Here is a 22121-nt window from a genome sequence, read left to right on the forward strand (position 1 = left end):
AACCACTTCCTCTGGCAGCTCGTTCCATACACTCACCACCCTCTGTGTGAAACAGTTGCCCCTCAGGTCCCTTTTAAATTGTTCCCCTCTCACCCTAAATCTATGCCCCCTAGTTTTGGACTCCCCTACCCTGGGGAAAGGACTGTTACCGTCCACCTTATCTCTGCCTCTCATCATTTTAAACATTTCTATAAGGTCGCCCCTCATTCTCCTATGCTCCAAGGAATAAAGACCCAGCCTGGCCAACCTCTCCATGTAACTCAGGCTCTCTAGTCCTGGCAACATCCTCGTAAATTTTCTCTGCGCTCTTTCCAGTTTAACCGCATCCTTCCTATAACAGGGCGACCAAAACTGTACCCAGTACTCCAAGCGCGGCCTCACCAATGACTTATACAACTGCAACATAATGTCCCAACTCCTGCACTCAGTGCCCCTGACTGATGAAGGGCAGCGTGCTAAACGCCCTTTTCACCACCCTGTCTACCTGTGACACTGCTTTCAATGAACTATATACTCCTAGACTTGGGCTAGAGGGAAGCTGTTGACGGACAGGAGGAACAGGGTGTGGCAAAAGCATGTGTGCTTTTGTGTGTGTGTGTGTGTGTGTGTGTGTGTGTGTGTGTGTGTGTGTGTGTGTGTGTGTGTGTGTGTGTGTGTGTGTGTGTGTGTGGTCGGAGTGTGTTTGTGTGTGGTAAACAAAGCAAGGTCTGGGAGTGGGTGTTGAATGTTGAAGGTAGAATTAGTTGGGTAGTGGGTTCAGGGATCGGGGGTTGGTTGGAGATCTGGGACATAGAGAGAAGGCGGGTGGGTGTGGTTTGTTTAAGATGGGTAGGTGGGTTCAGGGATCGGGGGTTGGATGGGGGTGGGTTCAGGGATCGGGGGTTGGATGGGGTTGGGGAATAAGGAGTAAAAGTAGGTTGAGCTTTGAAACGGTGCAAGTTGCTGGACCTGTTGCTCCTTTTCTCTGCTAATCTGTTGTTCCCTTCCACAGAAATCTGACCTGTTGATTCTCCACCCCAACAAGGTACTTCACCTGAGTTGCAACATAATGCCCAGCGTCAGTGAATGACTGCACCCAACAACGCAGGAACACTTCTGTTATCGTGTCCAACAAAAGACTTTTCATTGACAGTCATTCAAAGGAAAAGATTTCTCGTGTGTAAGTTCAACTTCCTGCCTTAAGGCTCTATGTGAGAAGTTTCTTCACCCAGAGGATCATGAATCTTTAGAATTCTCTAACCAACAGAGTGGAGTACAATGAAGGCATATCTTTTTCCCTCTCCATTTTTCTCTCACCTTATCTGTTTCTGTCACCAAACAGTTGCTGTCTGTCAACTCCATTGCTCCCCTCTCCCTCCTGGTTTCATCTGCCCATCATTTCCCACCTCACCTGGATCCACCTATCACCTGCCAGCCCCTCTCTCTCACCCCTCCCTCTCACATCTTTATACCGGCCATCACCCCTCTAACACTCTCAGTCCTGATGCAGGGTCTCGACCTGAAATGTCTCCCCTCCGTCTGCCTCCACAGATGCTGCCTGACCCATAGTTTACTGTTTGCTGAGGACAGAATATATCCCAGATAGATCATTTTGTTTTGGATATTAAGGGAATTCAAGGGGTCTGGGGTTAGTGCAGGAATGTCATCAAGTCATAAAGTTATGAAGCACAGAAACAGGCCCTTCGGCCTAACTCGTCCATGCTGACCGAGACGTCTATCTGAGCTAGCACCATGTGGACCTGAGGTCACGATCTTATTGAAAAATAGCTGACATAAGGGGTTACTCTTGCTATTTCTTATGATCTTATTTTCTTACATTAATTGATCTCTCTTTCTCTTCCATAATGACAGAGGGAGGCCATTCAGTCCATTGTGTCTGTGCTAGCTCCCAGCAGAGCAATCCCATTTGTCCCACTCGCCCCTCCTTATTTCCCTTCAGCTTACTCTCACACATGCCCCATCAATCCCCCCCCCCAACTATTTCCCTTGCCACCCATCTCAGCTTGGGCCAATTACAGCAGCCAATGAATCTACCAGCACTTCTTTGGGATGTGGGAAGAAACCAGAATGCCCAGGGGAAACCCGCAGTGCCATGGGCAGAATGTTTTATCTTGTTTCTGTGATGTGCAATATTTACCTTTCTCCTTTCCCTCTTTGGTATTTCCAACACCAGTTGCTCCAGAACTTCACAAGGGTATCCACAAAATGAGAAGGGTATGTCATGGCCCCCAACTCACTCCCGGGGCTCTGTTATTCTATATATAAAACCCCCCAAGCCCCTGGATTAGATTCCAGCCTGTAACTCACTCCAGAGTATGGGCAGGCACGGTAGTGTAGCGGTTAGCGTAACACTATTACAGCGCCAGTAACCCTGGCTCAATTCGGGCCGCTGTCTGTAAGGAGTTTGTACATTCCTCCCGTGTCTGCGTGGGTTTCCTCCGGGTGCTCTGGTTTCCTCCCACATTCCAAAGACGTACGGGTTAGGAAGTTGTGGGCGTGCTACGTTGGCGCCGGAAGCGTGGCGACACTTGTGGGCTGCCCCCAGAACACTCTACGCAAAAGATTTATTTCACTGTGTATTTTGATGTACATGTGACTAATAAAGAAATCTTATTCTAATATACACCCTCACCAAACCCTTCAGTTAGATCCCAGCTTGTAGCTCACTGAAAGATATCAGTGCTCTACAAATAAAACCCTGAACCACTTGATTAGATTCAAGCCCGTAGCTCCAGTATCTGGTTTTCTGTACATAAATCCCACCGCCCAAATCCTCTCGATAATATTCCAGCCTGTAACTCACTCCTGGGTATTTGATATTCTATATGTAAATCACAAATTAGATTCTAGCCCCAAACTCACCCCCAGGAATCTCTTAGTTTTACCTCATTGAATCCCTGGATTAGATTCCAGCCTGTAACTCCCTCCTGGGTAATTGTTATCCTGTACATTACTTTGCTGATGACTAATGCAGCAGGTACAATTGATGCCTCCAGCATTTGTGGCTCATTACAGTCTTTATATAAACAAACTATGTAAAGGCCCGGAGTGCTAACTGGATCCATACGAGACCAGTCTTTATTGGATCCATATTTCTGGATTTGTCCTCTATGTTTAATGAAAGAAAATCCTGGAAAGGAATCTGTCAGGAACCTACACATTTTAAATTGAAAATAAATTTTCAAAATTGCACACTTCCTTTTTTTCTGCCTGGATCCTCGCCGGACGGTCTGGGAAAATATCTCTCTGCAGTTCTACAGTCCTGTTTATCTGCTGTAGAAGGTGAAACCTCTTTCCTGTCACTTTCTGGTTTGTTTTCTCCTCTGGAGCCTGATACCAGACAGGGGGCTCAGAGGTGGAGCCTGATACCGGACAGGGGGCTCAGAGGTGCATACTCCCACTTCAGGTTCTCAGCCAAGCCTACCTCCACTGCACAGCCTCTGCCCACCTCAACTCTCCCCAACCTCACCTAACTTGAGGTGGACAAGCATTCTCTAGATTACACACTGATGCTATAACACACACATGGTGTAGCACACTCATAGAGTCAAAGACCAATACAGCACAGAAACAGGTCCTTTGACCCAACTGGTCCATGCTGACCAAGATTCCCATCTAAGCCAGTCCCATTTGCCTGCGTTTGGCCCTAAACTTTTCCTAGCCATGTACCTGTCCAAGTGTCTTTTAAAAGTTGTTATTGTACCTGCCTTAACCACTTCCTCTGGCAGCTTGTTCCATATACGTGCCGCCCTCTGTGTGAAGAAGTTACCCCTCAGGTCCCTTTTAAATCTTTCCCCTCTCACCTTAAGCCTATGCCCTCTAATTTTTGATTCCCTCTCCCTGGGAAAAAGACTGTGTGCCTTCACTCTATCGATGCCCCTCATGATTTTATACACCTCTACAAGGTCTTCACAATATAACGTGCCCGCTGTATCTCATTGTTCACACTACCACCCCCTTCCCTTGCCATTCCAACCCCTCAATGTTTCACACCTACACACTGCCACACCCTACAGTGTAGCACACTCACCGTTCCACCCCCCTCAACGTCTCACAGCCACACACTGCCAGATCCTTCACTGTAACTCACGCTCACCGTGGCACACCCTCACTCTATGAGGTTAGTGAGTTGGTTTAAACCTTCCAAAATTCCCTACATTTGGGGAAGGTTCCATTAATTTGGCAAATAGCATATGTAACCCCTTTACTCAAGAAGGAAGGGAAGCAGAAAGCGGGAAACTACAGGCCTGATGACCTGATGATCATGGCAGATCATCAGGTCATCAGGCAAAGTCAACATGGCTTTGTGATAGGGAGATTGTGCTTTGACTAATTTATTGCAGTTGTTTTAAGAAATCGCAGTGGATATAGGAGAACTGGTGGTTGTGCTATACTTAGACTTTCAGAAGGCATTTGACAAGATTTAATATCAGAGGTTATTGCAGAGAGACATGTCACCTCCAGGAGATAACAAATTGGTGTGGATGGAAGATTGGCTAGTTAACAGGAAATAGAAGGTAGGCACAAAAAGATCTGTTTTTCCTGGTTGGCAAGATGGAATGAAAGGTGTGCCACAGAGAATGGTGTCGGAGAGACAGAAGTGATTCTGTAGATGCTGGAAATCTGGAGCAAAACACGAAATGCTGGAGGAACTCAGCGGGTCGGGCAGCATCGATAGAGGGAAATGAACAGTTGACGTTTCGGGCCGAGACCCTTCATCAGGACTCAACTAACTATGAAACTAACAGAATTCTATCGTTTGCTGTGAGGGGGATTGAATACAAAATGTGTACCGTTCTGGTCACCCCATTACAGGAAGGGTGTGGAGGCTTTGGAGAGGGTGCAGAAGAGGTTCACCAGGATGCTGCTCGGGTTAGAGGGTATGAGCTATGAGGAGAGGTTGGACAAACTTGGGTTGTTCTCTCTGGAGCGGCGGAGGCCAGGGTAGAAGTGTCAAGGACATGAATTTAAGGTGAGAGGAGGAAAGTTTAAAGGGGATACAGCTTGTGGGACAAGTTTTTTACACAGAGAGTGGTGGGTGCCTGGAACGGGCTGCCAGGGGTGGTGGAGGCAGTTAAAGAGGCTGTTAGGTAGACAAGTGAATATTCAGGGAATAGTGGGAGATGGATCACATGCAGGCAGAACGGATTTGGTTTAATTTCATATCATGTTCAGCACAGACATGGTGGGCTGAAGGGCCTGTTCCTGTGCTGTACTGTTCTATGTTCTATATGTTCTAAAAGTAGGGAGGTTAGGCTTCAGTTATATAGAGCATTGTTGAGGCCACATCTGGAGTACTCTGTACAGTATTGGTCTCAAGGATCTTCAGGTGTTGGAAGCATTTCACAGAAGGTTTACAAGACTAATATCTGAAAAAGACAGGTTGTCTTATGAGGAAAGGTTTCCACGGGCTGAGCTGGGGCTTAGAAGAGCGAATGGAGACTGGATAGAAACATCTAAGATCTTGGCAGGGAGGGGCTAAAGAGGATATTTCGTCTTGTGGGAGAATCTAAAACAAGAGATCACTGTTTAAAAATAAGGGGTCATCCATTTAAGACAGAGAAGAGGTGAAACTCTTCCTCTCAAAAGATCGTGAGCCTTTGTAACTCTTCCCCAAACGCCAGTGGAAGCAGAGTCTTTGAATATGTTTAAGCCAGAGGTAGGTAGGTACATAGAGCATTGAACAGTACAGCACAGGAACAGGCCCTTCGGCCCACAATGCCTGTGCCGAACATGATGCCAAATTAAACTAAATTTCTTCAGCCTGCACATGATCCATATCCCTCCACATCCCTGCATGTTCATGTGTCTATCTAAAAAGCCTCTTAAACACCTCTATTGTATCTGCCTCCACCACCACCCCTGGCAGCCCGTTCCAGGGACCCACCCCTCTCCGTGTAAAAAACGTGCCCCACACATCCCCTTTAAACTTTCCCCCCTCTCAGATATAAATTCATGACCTCTAGTACTTGAATGATAAGGCAATGGGGAATAGAGGTTAACAGGGCAGGGGAATGTGGATGTTACGATCAGATTGGCCATATTTTCATTCTATGATAGAATGAGCTCGAGGGGATGAATGGCCTACTCCTGCTCCTAGTTTCTGTTCAGATGCTCGTCATGCCCACTGTATCACACACCCCCTGTTCATCACCTTCCTATACTCATACATAACACATAGCCCAGAGCCAGCTAACGGTCCATGTTCCCCTGCCCTGTTAACATCTACCCACCATTGCCTTATCATTCAAGTACTAGAGGCCATGCATTTAAGGCGAGAGGGGGAGGGTTTAAAGGAAATGTGTGGGGCAAGTTTTTTAACACAGAGGGTGGTGGGTGCCTGGAACGGGCTGCCAGGGGTGGTGGTGGAAGCAGATACGGTAGTGGCATACTGTAGGAGCCAGCTCCCAACCTCTCTGCTGTAATGATGTGAGATTTCCAAACACACACAGCCTGACAAAGAGAGTCTGCAGGATTTGGCTGCTTTACAAGCTTTCACATTAGCATTTGCAGCAGCCCTCTCAAATCCACAGCGTCACTTCAGACGTATGCCTCACAGCAGTAACCAACCCCACTCCTTGTGGTCGTAGAGGAATTAGTTCTGCCTGATTAACGAATACTAATTATTTGTTGTTCTGTTAAAACATGCTGTCAATTGTACTTTGTCTTCACTGCTCTGTTTAAAGTGTAGAGCGGATATGAGACTGGTAATTAAGCATGCCTCATCTGAAGGAGAATTGGATTGGGGAAGGACTAAGATGAAACCAGCTCCCTCACAGTCCCATGACACAATAGCAGTGCAGTCGATTCATCGTGGAAATCACTGAGGCTATAATAGAGGCGTAAGGCAAGATAAAGTTTTGTGAACCAGGGCTCCACAGTCTCCCTCCCGAGCATGGTACACTTACCTGAGGAACAGAACGAGGCCATTCAGCCCTTCAAGTCTGCTCCACCATTCAGTGAGATTGGATTGGTCTGTGGTCTACCTCCATCCACCTCCCTACCATGCACAGAGGCACCTTTGGAAATCTATTATCGGTGGACTCCCGCACCTGTCTTATGAGGATAGGTTGAGTGAGCTCGGGCTTTTCTCTTTGGAGAGAAGGAGGATGAGAGGGGACTTGATAGAGGTGCACAAGATGATAAGACGCAGAGGTTGAGTGGACAGTCAGAGACTTTTTCCCAGGGCGACAATGGCTAACGCAAGGGGACATAATTTTAAGGTGATTGGAGGAAGGTATAAGGGGGATGTCAGGGATAAGTTTTTTACACAGAGAGTGGTGGGTGTGTGGAACACACTGCCGGCAGAGGTTGTGGAGGCAGATACATTAGGGACATTTAAGAGACTCTTAGATAGACACATGAATGATAAATGGGGAGCTATGTGGGAGAAAAGGGTTAGATAGATCTTAGAGCAGGATAAAATGTCGCCACAACATTGTGGGCCAAAGGGCCTGTACTGTGCTGTAGTGTTCTATGTTCTATGTTCCCCAACCCTCTGCATTTCTTGACCTGAATGGCCTGGCTCTGAATTTCAGGTCTTACCACCTTGTTTTGTGTTTCTCTGTAGGTCTAAAATCCTAAAAGACCCAATCATATCACCCCTTAACCTTATCCATTCCAGGAAGCACAGGTTTAGTTTATCTACCTTTAACCCTTGGAGTTCTGGTAACATCCTGGTGAACCTGTACTGCATTCCTATCAATTCTCGGGAATGGTGGACAGAATTGTACGCACTCCCCCAGTAATTGGGAGGTTGACTTGTATCTTCTTTCTAGAGAAGATTGTGAGAGGCTTTGACAGGGTAAAGAAGAAGAGTTTTCTTCTGCAGGAGGACCAGAACTGGGAGTTATAAACATTTGTTCAACAAACAATCTGCTGGAGGAATTCAGCGGGTCGAACAGCATCTGTGGGGGGGAAGGAATTGTCAACGTTTCGGGTTAAAACCCTGCATCAGGACTGAAAGTGGAGAGGGGAGATGGCCAGTATAACGAGGGGAGGGGGAGTGGTGAGACAGGAGGTGATCAGTGGACTGAGGAGGGTTTTTTTCCCTTTCTCCTCTCTGTCTGCCTCCGTCTATCATTCACCTGCCACCGTCTCCCAACTCCACCCCCGCTCCCCTCCCCTACCTGGTACCACCTGCCCGTCATCTCACACCCCTCCCCAGTCCACCAATCACGTCGGGCTCCTGTCTCACCCCTCCCCTTCTCCTCATTATACCGGCCTTCTCCCCTCTCCACTCTCAGTCCCGATGCAGGGTTTAAACCTGAAATGTCCTTCCCCCCCCCATAGACGCTGCTCGACCCACCGAGTTCCTCCAGCATTTTGTATGTTGTTCCAGATTCCAGTATCTGCAATCTCCTGCGTCTCCATAAACATTTGCTTCTTCTGTTGCTGGTGCACAATAGCTGCAGGTTGTACCAGCTACAAAACCATCTGAAAGGCAGCACCTTAATAAGGATCAAGCCAGTGGCATCAACCTGGATTGTATGCATTGTCTCTGAAATGGAACTTGAACCAGCAGCTGTTTGGTTCACAGATGAGAGATCGCCATTCATTGACCGTGGACAAGGGGCCAACAACTCTAGACAGAGCACACACTCGATCAGATAACCTGTCTGTTAGGGCTTCTTGAGGCTGCAACTATATGGAGATATGGGCGCACCAGTGATGTGGTGTGTTTGGATTTTCAAAAGGCCTTTGCTAAGGTGACACACAAGAGGTTATTAAAAGACTAGAGTGCATAGTATTGGGGATAACTTACTGGGATGGTTTGAGGTTTGGTTAGTGGACTTCAAACAGATGGTCAAAATGGATAAATGGATCATTTTTGGGTTGGGAGGCTCTGACTAATAGGGATCAAGGCTGGAGCCCCAGCTGTTCACATGATACAGTTGAAGGGACCAAGTTTAACATATCCAAGTTTGGCGGTAATATGAAGCTGGCTGGCAGTGTAGGCTGTGAAGAGGATGCAGGTGTATGTATACAGGTTAAGTGAAGGGATAAGCTCGTAGTAAATGGAATATAATTTTGAAGGATGTGAGGTCATCCACTTTGGCACAAAATATAGAAGAGTATATTCTTTTAATGGTGAGAGATTGGAAGGCGTTGGCATAGGGAGGCATAGACAGGGTGGACAGCCGAATCTTTTTCTCAAGGCAGAAATGTCAAATACTGGAGGGCATAGCGCTAAGACAGGAGAGGGAAAGCTTAAAGGGGATGTTCGAGGCAAGTATTTTACATGGAGAGTGGTGGGTGCCTGGAACGTGTTGCCAGGGGTGGCAGGGGAACCAGATATGATAGTGGCGTTCAAGAGGCTTTTAGATAGGCAGGTGAACATGCAGGAAATGGAGGGATATGGATGATATGGATCATGTGCCGGCAGAAGAAACTTAGTTTAATTTGGCACCGTGTTCAGCACAGACATTGTGGGCTGAAGGGCCTGTTCCTGTCCTGTACTGTTCTATGTTGTACATTGGTGTTCAGAGGAACTCAGGTGCCATTGTACATGAATCACTGGAAGTTAGCATGAAGGCAGACAAATTGTGTGTTGGCCTTAACTGCAAGAAGATTTGAGTACATGAGTCAGAGAGTCATACAGCACAGAAACAGGCTCTTCGGCCTATCATGTCCATGCCAACCATTAAGCACCCACCTATACTAGTCCTTACTATACCAGCACTTGGTCCATAATCTTCCATACCTAGTAAGAGTAAAGAGTGAAGATGTCCCCACCATCGAGGACATCTTCAAGAGGTGGTGCCTCAAGAAGGCGGCATCCATCACTGAGGACCCTCACCATCCGGGACAAGCCCTCTTCTCGTTACTACCATCGGGGAGGAGGTACAGGAGCCTGAAGACCCACACTCAATGATTGAGGAACAGCTTCTTCCCCTCTGCCATCAGATTTCTGAATGGTCCATGAACCCATGAACACTACCTTGTTATTCCTCTTTTGCACTATTTATTTATTTATTGGTGACTTACAGTAATTTTTACGTCTTGCACTGTACTGCTGCCGCAAAACAACACATTTCATGCCATATGTCAGTGATAATAAACCTGACTCTGATCCTAAAGACATCTAACTGCAGTTATATAGATTCCTTGTGAGACACCACCTGGACTATTGTGTACAGGTCTGGCATCCCTATCCGAGGAAGGATAGACTGGTGATTAAGAGAATGGTACATTCACCAGATCGATTCCTGCACAGGCAAGTTTGATGTATGAAGGGAAATTAAGCACACTGGGCCAGTACTCCCTGAGTTTAGAAGAATGAGAGGTGATTGAAATGTACAAAATTCTTGCGGAGCTTGACAAGGTATGGTAGGGCTCTGGTGAATGGTGGCGCCCTGGGGAGTGTTATGGAACAGAGGGACCTAGGAGTGCAAGTGCATAGTTTGCCGAAAGCAGTGTCACAGGTAGATAGGGTGGTGACGAAGGCATTTAACACACTGGTTCATCAGTCAGTGTGTTGAGTATAGGAGTTGGGAAGTTATTTTGCTGTTATATCAGATGTTGGTGAGGCTGCACTTGGAGTATTGTGCACAGTTTTGGACATCCTGTTATAGGAAAGATCTTATTAAACTAGAAAGAGTGCAGACGAGATTTACCAAGATGTTGCCTGGACTTGGGGGCCTGAGTTACAAGGAGAGGTTGCTCAGACTAGGACTTTATTCCCTAGAAAGTAGGAGATTGAGGGGTGAGCTGATCGAGGTGTATAAGATCATGAGGGGCATAGACAGGGTGAAAGCACATCGTCTTTCTCCCAGGGAGGGGGTGCTAAAAACAAGAGGGCATAGGTTTAAGATCAGAGGCAAGAGATTTAAAAGGGACATCAGGGCAGCTTCTTCACGCAAAGGGTGGTGCGTATTTGGAATGAGCTGCCAGAAATTAGCAACGTTTAAAGGCCAGCTACATGGATAGGAGAGGTTTAGAGGGCTGTGGCCAAATGCAGGGACCAGCTCACTGGGCAACACAGTCAGCATGGACCATTTGGGCCGAAGGTCCTGTTTCCATGCTGTATGACTCTATGACTTTAAGGTAGATAAGGGGATGATGTTTCGTCATTGAGATGTCTACAACCAGGGGTCACATTTTCAAAATTCGTGGTCAACCATGCAGGACTGAGGTCTCCCTAACTAGAGGCTGGGGAATGTTACAATCTTCTGCCCAAGATGCAGGGGAAGCTCAGTCACTGAGCATGTTCAGGTGGAGATCCAGAGGTTTTTAGATTTTAAAGGAATCAAGGGTTATGGGATTGGTGCAGGGAAATAGCACTGAGGTAAGACAATAGCCAGGATCTTATTGGATAGTAGATCAGGCATTAGGGGCTGAATGTCCACTGGAATGTGCCCATAAGACGGAGGTTCCCACGGCAGGTGGGCTGGATACCTGGGGACTCAGGACCGCCCTCCGCCAGGGGTCCCTCCGTTGGGTACTCACATTTCGGTTACGGTCTCAGGCAGGTTGGCTGGGATGGCGGTCAGACCCTTCCCGCGGCAGTCGACGATACTGTTGCTGCAGGTACACATGGCGGGGCAAGATCCCGAGGCCAGGCCACACGACTGGGACCGAGAGCTGTCCGACTGACCTGTGAGCACGAGGAGGTAGAAGGTTTAACTGCGGCAAAGCTGAATGAGAGAAAACCCCCACATACTGTACATGTGGCATCTGTCGCGGTAGCCTCCCCTCCGTGGACTCTGTCTACACTTCCTGCTGCCTTGGGAAAGCAGCCAACATAATCAGTACCCCTCCCACCCCAGTCATTCTCTCCTCTCCCCCCTCCCATCGAGCAGAAGATACAAAAGCCTGAGAACACATACCACCAGGCTCAAGGACAGCTTCTATCCTGCTGTTATCAGACTCTTGAACGGAGCTCTCATACACTAAAAGCTGCAGATCTCCCAATCTACCTCGTCATGGCCCTTGCACTTTATTTGCCTACCTGCACTGCACTTTCTCTGTAAATGTAATACCATATTCTACATTCTGTTTTCCTTTTGTACTACCTTGATATACTTATGTATGGAATGATCTGTCTGGATGGCAGGCACACAAACGTGACAATAGTGAACCAGTTACTAATTACCAATACAATTTGCATTGATATATCCTCTTCAACATCCTGAGTGAGTTTTGGAGGAGAAAAGAATTTGACCAAGCCACATCAGGAGACCCAATGAGGCAACTTCCATATGATATAGGAGGGAATTTGGCCCATTGAGTCAATACCAGCTCACAGAGCAATCCCATTCCCCAACTAATTGTCCCTGTAATCTATTCTCCCCACATTCCCATCAACTCCCCCCAGATCCTACCCCTCACCCACACACTGGGGACAATTTACAGCAGCCAATTAACCTACCAACCTGCACATCTTTCGGATGTGGGAGGAAACCCTCAGGATCACAGGGAGAACGTGCAAACTCCACACAGACAGTGACAGAGGTCAGCATTGAACCTGTGTCTCTGGAACTGTGAGGCAGTGGCTCTACGAGCTTCACCACTGAGCCAGATATGGAACTCAGCTCCACTAAGCAAGGGAGCGCCACCCCAAACCCTCCATTCTCATTCCAACACCCTGACCCTCTCAGAAAACGCAGAGAGTTGTGGACACAGCCCAGTCCATGGACTCTGTCCACACTTCCCGCTACCTTGGGAAAGCAACCAACATAATCAAAGACCCCCTCCCACCCCGATCATTCTCTCTTCTCCCCCCTTCCAACGGGCACAAGACACAAAAGCTTAAAAACTTGTACGACCAGGCTCAAGGACAGCTTTTATCCCACTATTATAAGACTCTTGAAGGGACATCTTGTACGATAAGATGGACTCTTGATCCCCCAAACTACCTTGTTATGGCGTTGCACCTTATTGTCTGCCTGAACTGCACTTCCTCTGTAACTGTAACACTATATCCTGCATTCTGTTCTTGCTTTTCTACCTCGATGTACTTATATTTGGAATGATCTGTCTGGATGGCATGCAAAACAAAAGTTTTTCACTGTACCTCAGTACATGTGACAATAATAAGCTAGTTACCTATTATCAACACTCGCGACCCTGACCCACACTGACCCACCCTCCAAATCCACTGACCCTCCCCACCCCTCCCCTCTGACCAATCCTGACCCACCCTCCACAACCTACTGACCCTCCCCCTTCCCTCTGACCCACCCTGACCCACCCTCCACAACCCAACGTCCCTCCCCACCACCCTCCACCTCTCTGACCCACCCTCCACACCCTGACCCTCCCCACCCCTCCCCTCTCTGACCCACCCCGACCCACCCTCCACAACCCACCGTCCCTCCCCACCACCCTCCCCCTCCCCCTAAACCCCTTGCCTCCAGGACTCACCCAGGCAGGTGAACTCATGCTTCTGTACTTCGGCCACGTTGAGGCCGCGGAGGTGCGCAGGGGCGGCGCACTGCGTGAAGAGGCCGATCTGCGGACGCTGACGCAGCCACTGGGAGAGCCAGGACAGGCGGCAGTCGCAGAGCAGGTGGTTGGAGTGCAGGCGACTGAGAAACAGGAACACAAAGACTCCGCTGAGGCTCCGCCCCACCGACCAGGCCACAGCAAGATCCCGCAACCCGCCAGCCCCGGAAAAATGTCCCAGAAAATGTCAGGGAGGCCAGATTAGACTGCCAAGCTTCACTCTGTATCTAACCCGTGCTGCCCCTGCCCTGGGAGTGTGTGATGGGACGGTGCAGAGGGAGCTTCACTCTGTATCTAACCCGTGCGGTCCCTGCCCTGGGAGTGTGTGATGGGACGGTGCAGAGGGAGCTTCACTCTGTATCTAACCCGTGCCGTCCCTGCCCTGGGAGTGTGTGATGGGACGGTGCAGAGGGAGCTTCACTCTGTATCTAACCCGTGCCGTCCCTGCCCTGGGAGTGTGTGATGGGACGGCATGTGCTGAAATGGAAAATATTCAGCTTTGCTAATGCAGCTCCATATGGAAAATGAACCACAAAGTTGAAGGGAAATGTGTAAGAGGAAACCAGAATGCAGATGTTCAGCTGTGATTGAGTTTGAAGCTCTCTCACCCCTGAGCCATGGGAAGTTCAAGGTTCAAACCCAGCTCCAGAGGATGAAGCACAAAACTGCAGGCTGACATTACCAGTGCTGTATGGAGGAGTCTGAGAGCTGGACTGGGGGAAGTGCAGCTTCTCAGTGAGAGATTAAACCAAGGACCTGTCTGTTCACTCTCCATGGATGTAAAGTAATCCCAAACCAACATTTCAAAGGTGAACAGAGGAGTTCAGCCTGGTGTCCTGACCAATATTTATTCCACAGATCAGGCAGTGTGTCAGGAATGAGAAACAGTTAACAGGTGCACACAGTCTGTTTCCCAGGGTTGGGGAATCAAAAACATAGGTTTAGGGTGCAAGAGGAGGGATTTTAATAGTAACCTGAGGGGCAACCTTTTTACCCAGGGGGTGGTCAGTATATGGAGCGAGCCAGTTGAGGTGGGTACATTGACAACATTTAAAAGACACTTGGACAGGTACATGGATAGGAAAGGTTTAGAGGGACATGGGCCAAAGGTGAGCAAATGGGACAAGATTAGGTAGGAATCTTGGTCAGCATGGACTAATTGGGCCAAAGAGCCTGTTTCTGTGCTGTATGACTTTATGACTCTAATTCAAACTTTTAACTACAGTGCAGTGAAACACAAATGTGTCATCAAATAGCACAGAAGGAGACCATTTGGTCCATTGAGCTTGTGCTATCTCCTGGCGGAGCAGTGCTATCAACTGTCTTTCCCCAGAGCCTGGTGAATGATTGTTCTCGGGTAGAATAAGCCTTTTGATATTCTGGAGTTGCCTGATCTGGGGAAGGTACTGGTTCCTCTTTGGTTGCATTATGGTCTGGTACATCAGTTCAAATGCTCAGAAGCTGCAGAGAGTAGTGGACTCTGCCCAATACATCACGGGCTCATCCCTCCCCACCATCGGGAGTATCTACAGGAGGCGCTGCCTCAAGAAGGCAACGTCCATCATCAAAGATCCCCACCATCCGGGCCATGCCATCTTCTCGCAGCTACCATCGGGCAGGAGGTACAGCAGCCTGAAGTCCCACACCACCAGGTTCATGAACAGCTACTTCCCTTCAACCATTCGGTTCTTGAACCAACCTGCACAACCCTAATCACTACCTCAGTACAGCAACACTGGGACCACTTTGATCACTTTGCACTACAATGGACTGCTTTTTTTTGTTCTAATTGTGTTCTTTCTTGTAAAAATTGTATATAATTTATGCTTAATTTATGTTTTCCTTGTGAATGCGGCTTATCTGATGCTCTGTGCCCGTGATGCTGCTGCAAGTAAGTTTTTCATTGCACCTGTGCACACACGTACTTGTGCAGATGACAATAAACTCGACTTGACTTGAATTTGGTTAGTGAGGATGTAAGGGTGTGTGTGTGTGTGTGTGTGTGTGTGTGTGTGTGTGTGTGTGTGTGTGTGTGTGTGTGTGTGTGTGTGTGTGTGTGTGTGTGTGTGTGTGTGTGTGTGTGTGTGTGTGTACACACCTCTCGCAATTCATGGCATTTTTATAGATCAAGAATCCCAGGCATTGGAGGAGGGGTTGGGGGGGAAGGGAAGAGTCAAGCAACACATCGACTCTGGAGAGAACAGTGAACCAAATTACAAGACGGGAAAATCAATATGATATGATGAGGTCAGCTTTCTAACCTATTCATGCAATCCCTCAGGCAAAGCTCTAAAGTAATTACCCATCTCCAGTGTGGGACATCCTCCCGCATTGTCAATACCTCAAGGTCAATTTACTGCTTTCAGCAAAGCATGTCGCTACGTGAGACTTTTCTTAACGATCGAGGAATCAAGGTGAGAGGTCAAGTCACACAGTGCAGGACAGCATCGGAAATAAGAAATGAAGGGTGATACAGCAGTCGTGATTAAATGCTGCCAAGCTTCAGTATTTTAAAGCAGGATTGTAAAGTAGTGGGAGCTCTACAGTCCCCAGCACGTTGGGGCAAGGAGGAACCATTGGGATGACCGTGCATTGCAATGGTGTTGGGATGTGAGGGGTCGCCAGGAAGGGGAAAATGTGTAGGATGGGGTTTCAGAGCTAATGCAGCACAGATCACACAGAAGTCAGAGCTCTTGCCTCACAGCTCCAGGGAACCACGCAGTCACAGGGAGAACGTGCAAACTCCACACAGACAGCACCGGACGTCAGGATCAAACCTGGGTCACTGGAGCTGTGAGGCAGCTGTACTAACTGCTGTACCACAGTGCAGTCTGAACAGTTGCCAGCAGTGTCTATGTCCTGAAAAATGAATAAATAAAAAAATAGGTTCCTAGAAACTGAGGAACAGGAGAATATTTAGTATCTCCATTTGCCATTCAGACCTGCAACCTAACTCTATTCGCCCATCCCTTAGATCTACAACCTAACTTTATGCACTCACCATCACTTAGACCTACAACCTAACTTAATCACCTCCCATCACTTGATCTACAAGCTAACTTTACTCACCATTGCTTCATATTCCTTCACACAGTTGGTCAACAAAACATTATCAATCTGAGGTATAAAATGACCAGTCATCAGCTGCTCAGTGTGGAAGGTAGTTCCAAATTTCTCTTTGCTAACACTTACAAGGCCTGGTTTTAACTTTAAGTCAATGACTTGGAGTTCTAAACTTCCGAACTGATTGGAGATTTTTTTTTCCTGATCACCTTATTCATTCTGCTATACATTGAAAACTTTAAGTTTATAAATTCCAATAAATGCAACCTTCATTTGTAAATTTGCTCCTTGCAATTTAACCAAGGGAATCGAGAGCCTGGACTTATTGACCTTTCTCAGCACAGCAAAAGTCCCTTCCGCCATCGAGTCTGAGCTGAGCGACAAACACCACTTACACTAATCCTACACTAATCCCATTTCATTCTCCCCACATTTCCATCAACTCCCCCTGATTCTACCCCTCACCCACAGACTGGGTGCAATTTACAGCAGCCACTTAACCTACCAATCTGCACATCTTTGGGATGTGGGAGGAAACCGGAGCACCTGGAGGAAACCCACACACCCGGTCACTGGCGCTGTGAGGCAGCAGCTCTACCAGCTATGCCACTGTTCTATGCATACCTCCTTCCCCTCAACTCTCCCTGCTCTTGGCAATTCACAAGCAAGAATCCATCCTTAACAGTGGTGGTCTCTGAGTGTCTCCTCCTGAGAGTTGAGTGTAAAAGACCCAGTAGTGGGGGAGCGCTGCACTGTTGGACGAAATATCTGCTCTTTCAAGTAAATTTAAACGATCACACAGCACTGGACTGCAGAAGAGTGAGAGGGTTAAGCCAAATGTTGAGGCCAGTATTTATCTTCCCTCTCAACAGCAGATAATTGGGCTGTTATATTCAGGAACAGCTTCTTCCCCTCTGCCATCAGATTTCTGAACAGTCCATGAACCCATGAACACTAGGTCGTTATTCCTTTTTTTTAGCACTATTAACTTTTTTTGTATTTTATAGTAATTTTATGCCTTTGCACTGTCCTGCTGCCACAAAGCAACAGATTTCACATCATCTAAGTCAGTGATAATAAATCTAATTACGAAATCTGAAATCTTATATCATTATGCCTATAGAACTTGCTGTGTGCAAATTGCTTGCTGTGCGCAATGACTCAAAGAAAGCACTTTATTTGTTGTAAAGCTCATTGGGATGTCCCAAGACTGTGAAGGATGCTGTAGGAATTCTCTCTTTTTTTCTTTGTTGCCACAGCAATCTCTTATGGTTACTGAGTGGAACCCAAACCCGGGTTAACCTACAACGCTTAGAGAGCCCCCAGTCCTGTACTTACAAGGTGCGAAGCGTCGGCATGTGGTTGAAGCTGGAGACCGGGATACTGGTGATGTTGTTATTATTCAGAGTCCTGGAAAAAACACAGCAAAAAGTCGGTAATGAACTTTCTAACTGTTTCATGTTCTCCTGTCAATTTTCTCCCTCTGCCTCTCCTCTTGTTGGGGATTCAGTAAAACAAAATACTGGAGACTGCAGATGCTGGAATCTGGAGCAACACACACGAAGCTGGAGGAACTCAGTGGGTCGGGCAGCATCTGTGGAGGGAAATGGAGAGTCGACATTTCAAGTCAAGACCTTTCATCTGGGCTGCCCAGATAAAAGGTCAAGGCTTGAAACGTCAACTGTCCATTTCCCTCCATAAACAAAATACTGGGGATGCTAAATATTTGGAAATAAAATCAGAAAATGCTGTTCAGGGAGCTTCTGTAGAGAGAGGGAGAGAGTTAATGTTTTAGGTCAAACTACTGATGAAATTAGGATATTGGTAATTGGTTTATTATTGTCACATGTACCGAGGTACAGTGAAAAACTTTGTTTTGCCTGCCATCCACACAGATTATTCCATTACAACATGCAGTGTGGTAGTACAAGGGAAAACAATAACAGAATGCAGAATAAAGTGTTAGAGAGAAAGTGCGGTGCAGGCAGACAATAAGGTTCAAGGCCATAACGAGGTAGATTGTGAGGTCAAGAGTCCACCTTATCGTACTAGGGGACAGTTCAATAGTCTTATAACAGCGGGATAGAAGCTGTCCTTGAGCCTGGTGGTACGTGCTTTCAGGCTTCTGATTCTTCTTTCCAAGGGGAGGGGAGAGAAGAGAGAATGTCTGGGGTGAGTGGGGTCGTTGATTATGTTGGCTGCTTTACCGAGGCAGCGAGAAGTGTGTGTAAGCAGTGTTTCTTTCTCCATGGGAGCAGCATTTTCTGCTTTCATAAAGAACATAAGAAATAGAAATCTGAGTAGATTATTGAACTGGAGACACAAGAGATTCCGCAGATGCCGGAATCTGGAGCAATACACAAACTGCTGGAGGAACAGGCAGCATCTGTGGAGGGAAATGGACAGTCAACGTTTCAGGTCGAGACCCTTCATAGGTTATTCAACTCCCCACTCCTGCTCCATCAGTGAATAAGATCATGGCTGATCTTTTACCTCATTACCACCTTCCCCCTGTAACTCCTTATCCCTTATTTCCCTTAATGTACAAACTCTATCAGTTTCTGTCTTGAACGTACTCAGTGACTGGATTTCCACATGGGTTGAGAATTCCAAAACTTCATCATCTCCTGGATGAATAAATTTCTACTCATCTCCGTCCTGAGTGGCCAACTGCTTATTTTGGGACAGTGACCCAAATATCCCATCTGTGCGAAACATCATCTCAACATCTACCCTGTCATGCCCCATAAAAACTTTGCATGCTTCAATGAGATCACTTCAAAACTCTAGAGGATACAGGTAGAGTTTTGATAATCTCTCTTCATGGGACAATACCACCTTCCAGGAATCAATTCCAGTGACCCTTCACAGCACTCCCTTTATCACAAGTACATTCACTCTTAGGTAAGATATCTTTATTAGTCACATGTACATCGAAACACACAGTGAAATACATCTTTTGTGTAGAGTGTTCTGGGGGCAGCCCACAAGTGTCGCCACGCTTCCGGCACCAACATAGCACGCCCACAACTTCCTAACCCATATGTCTTTGGAATGTGGGAGGAAACCGGCGCACCCGGAGGAAACACATGCAGGCACAGCGAGAACGTACAAGCTCCTTACAAACAGCGGCCGGATTTGAACCCGGGTCGCTGGTGCTGTAAAGCGTTACGCTAACCGCTACACTACCAAGACCAGAACTGCATACTATATTCCAGGTGCAGTCTTGCTGGAGGTTGCTACATAATTTTAGTAAGACATCTTTACTCCTGTACTCAAATCCTCTTGCAATAAAATACAACTTATCACTTGCCTTCCTAACTGCTTGCTTTATCTGAACATTAAATATGAGGACTCCTGGATCCCTCTGAGCACCAATTCTTTTATTACAGTTCCACAGACCCTTGGTCCACCATCAGAAGTGACCTGGTTGGGCTCCTTGATGAAGAGAAAGCTGAAGTTGATTGTCTCCTCACCCACACCCAATGTTCAGCAATGGGCTGCAATATTCTCTCATACTTCCAATATTGTTTTATAGCATGGCAGGCAGTTCAGCCCATCGAGTCGATGCCAGCTCTGGGGTCCCATTCCCCCACTTAGTTCCCTGTAATCTCTTTTCATGCACATTCTACAGGGTACGTTTGAGGAATGCTGCAATCCTTTGGTGAGGGGTGATTGGATCGGGGAAGGAAACGTTTGCCAGGTCCATCACAGCACACCTGAGGTGCAGAGTAAACCAACACAGCATTCTCAACCTTCCTGGGGTGCTGTGACATTTCCAGCAATTAAATGCAAAATCCCAGGGCGGCAATTGCAAGCAACAATGGGAACGACATAATGGAGCAACCAATTGCACATTTCTATTTATTTTCTTTGAATGCTTTCATTCAGTAAAAAAACTAATTTAATAAGATTCTTGAACCAAACGGCAAAACCCTACTCACTACAGTTTGGCAACACTATGACCACTTTGATCGATTTGAACTAAAATAGACTTTTTTTGTTCTAATTGTGTTCTTTCTTGTAAAAATTGTGTATAATTTATGTTTAATTTCTGTTTTTCTTGTGAATACAGCTTATCTGATGCTATGTGCCTGTGATGCTGCTGCAAGTAAGTTTTTCATTGCACCTGTGCATCCAGAACACTCTGGATGTATTTCACTGTGTGTTTCGATGTACATGTGACTAATAAAGATATCTTGTCTTACACATGTACTTGTGCATATGACAATAAACTTGACTTTGACAATATTGGAGAAGGGAGAAGCTGGAACAGGTTGAGTGGCTGTGGAGACAGTTTAGGGAGGGAGATTATAATATTAATAGACTATGTTTGTTCCCAGCAGAGTAGTCACTTCACTTGCATCTGTCCTCACACTTCCTGTGAACTATTTTCCCTCACATGCACACCAACTCCTCCATCAAACCCTTCCACCGTCATTCACTTGCCATCATCTACACTAAGAGTAATTAAAGCCAATTAATTAACCTGCACGTCCTTGGGATGCAGGAGGAAACTGGAGCACCCGGGGGAAACCCACACGGTCATAGGGAGAACGTGCAAACTCCACACACACACAGCACCGGAGGTCGGGATTGAACCCGGGACTCTGGAGCTGTGAGGCAATAGAATTACCTGCCGCACCTCTGTGCCATCTTGTGATTAATTCTCCAGGTATATGCCCGACCAGAGCTGGCAACCATCCTTGACAATGAGCTTCATCCTCTGACCCATTGTTCCATTTCCCATTTTAAAATTCAGGCGGTCCCTGGGTTATGTAAGGGTTCCGTTTTTGAGAACTGCCTGTTTGCTAATTTCTCTGTAAGTCAGAAATGTCCATTTTCTATAGTGAACCATATTGTATCACTCTACATACACTTACTATAATTCCTTCATTTGATTGAATATTCACCCTAACACCACTTATAACTAAACTAATGGAATAAATATTGTATCCAGTCAATAATGAATACCACAATACATTTTATTATTATCATTACTTTTGTGAAAAATGCTTTAAAAATGCATGGAAGAATTTGCATAAAGTCCGATTTCTGTAAGGCAGGCTGTTGTTAACTGGGGAGCCCCTGTACCTTGTGGCCCACCTGAAGAAGGACAACTTGGTCCTCAGGGTCACAGGTCCCGGATCGAGATGAAGAGTAATTTTCTCACCCAGAGGGCAGTGAACCTTTGGGATTCTCCACCCTAGGTGGCTCGGTCACTGAGCATGCTCAGGAAGGAGATCGACCGTTAGGTATTGAAAGAATCAAGGGATTTAGGGTTAGTGCTGAAAAGGGATGCTGATGTGTTGAATGGCAGAGCAGGTACGAGGAGCTAAATGACCCAATTCTACTTCGAGTTCTTATGTTTTGTATAAGAGTCCATGAGACACCAGTTGAAAACCTATGGGTCTCTACTGCCGTAGAAAAGCATCAACTTGCCAAGGCATCCCCAATCTACTATTGCTTGCATCCCCCTCTTTCCTGCCTTCTCCACTGGCTTCCTGGAAGAATCAGCTCACCGGGAGCACCCTTGCCCCCTGATTCAGAAGATCGTAAACTCAAGTCCCATTTCAGCACAAAAACCTGAACTGACACTCCACTGCCCTACC

At 46.9% G+C, this 22121-nt stretch overlaps 1 protein-coding gene across 1 annotated transcript in view; it reads right to left on the reverse strand.

Moving 5' to 3' along the window:
* The window catches only part of slit1a (slit homolog 1a (Drosophila)), a 215902-nt gene that overhangs the window by 100563 nt on the left and 93218 nt on the right, over positions 1-22121 (reverse strand). The window contains 3 exon segments of the mRNA XM_052027527.1: positions 11449-11596; positions 13366-13529; positions 17848-17919. Of these exon segments, the coding sequence (XP_051883487.1) occupies positions 11449-11596; positions 13366-13529; positions 17848-17919 (384 nt within the window).

This window comes from Pristis pectinata, chromosome 12 (genome assembly GCF_009764475.1).
Source record: "Pristis pectinata isolate sPriPec2 chromosome 12, sPriPec2.1.pri, whole genome shotgun sequence".
Classification (NCBI taxonomy): Eukaryota; Metazoa; Chordata; class Chondrichthyes; order Rhinopristiformes; family Pristidae; genus Pristis; species Pristis pectinata.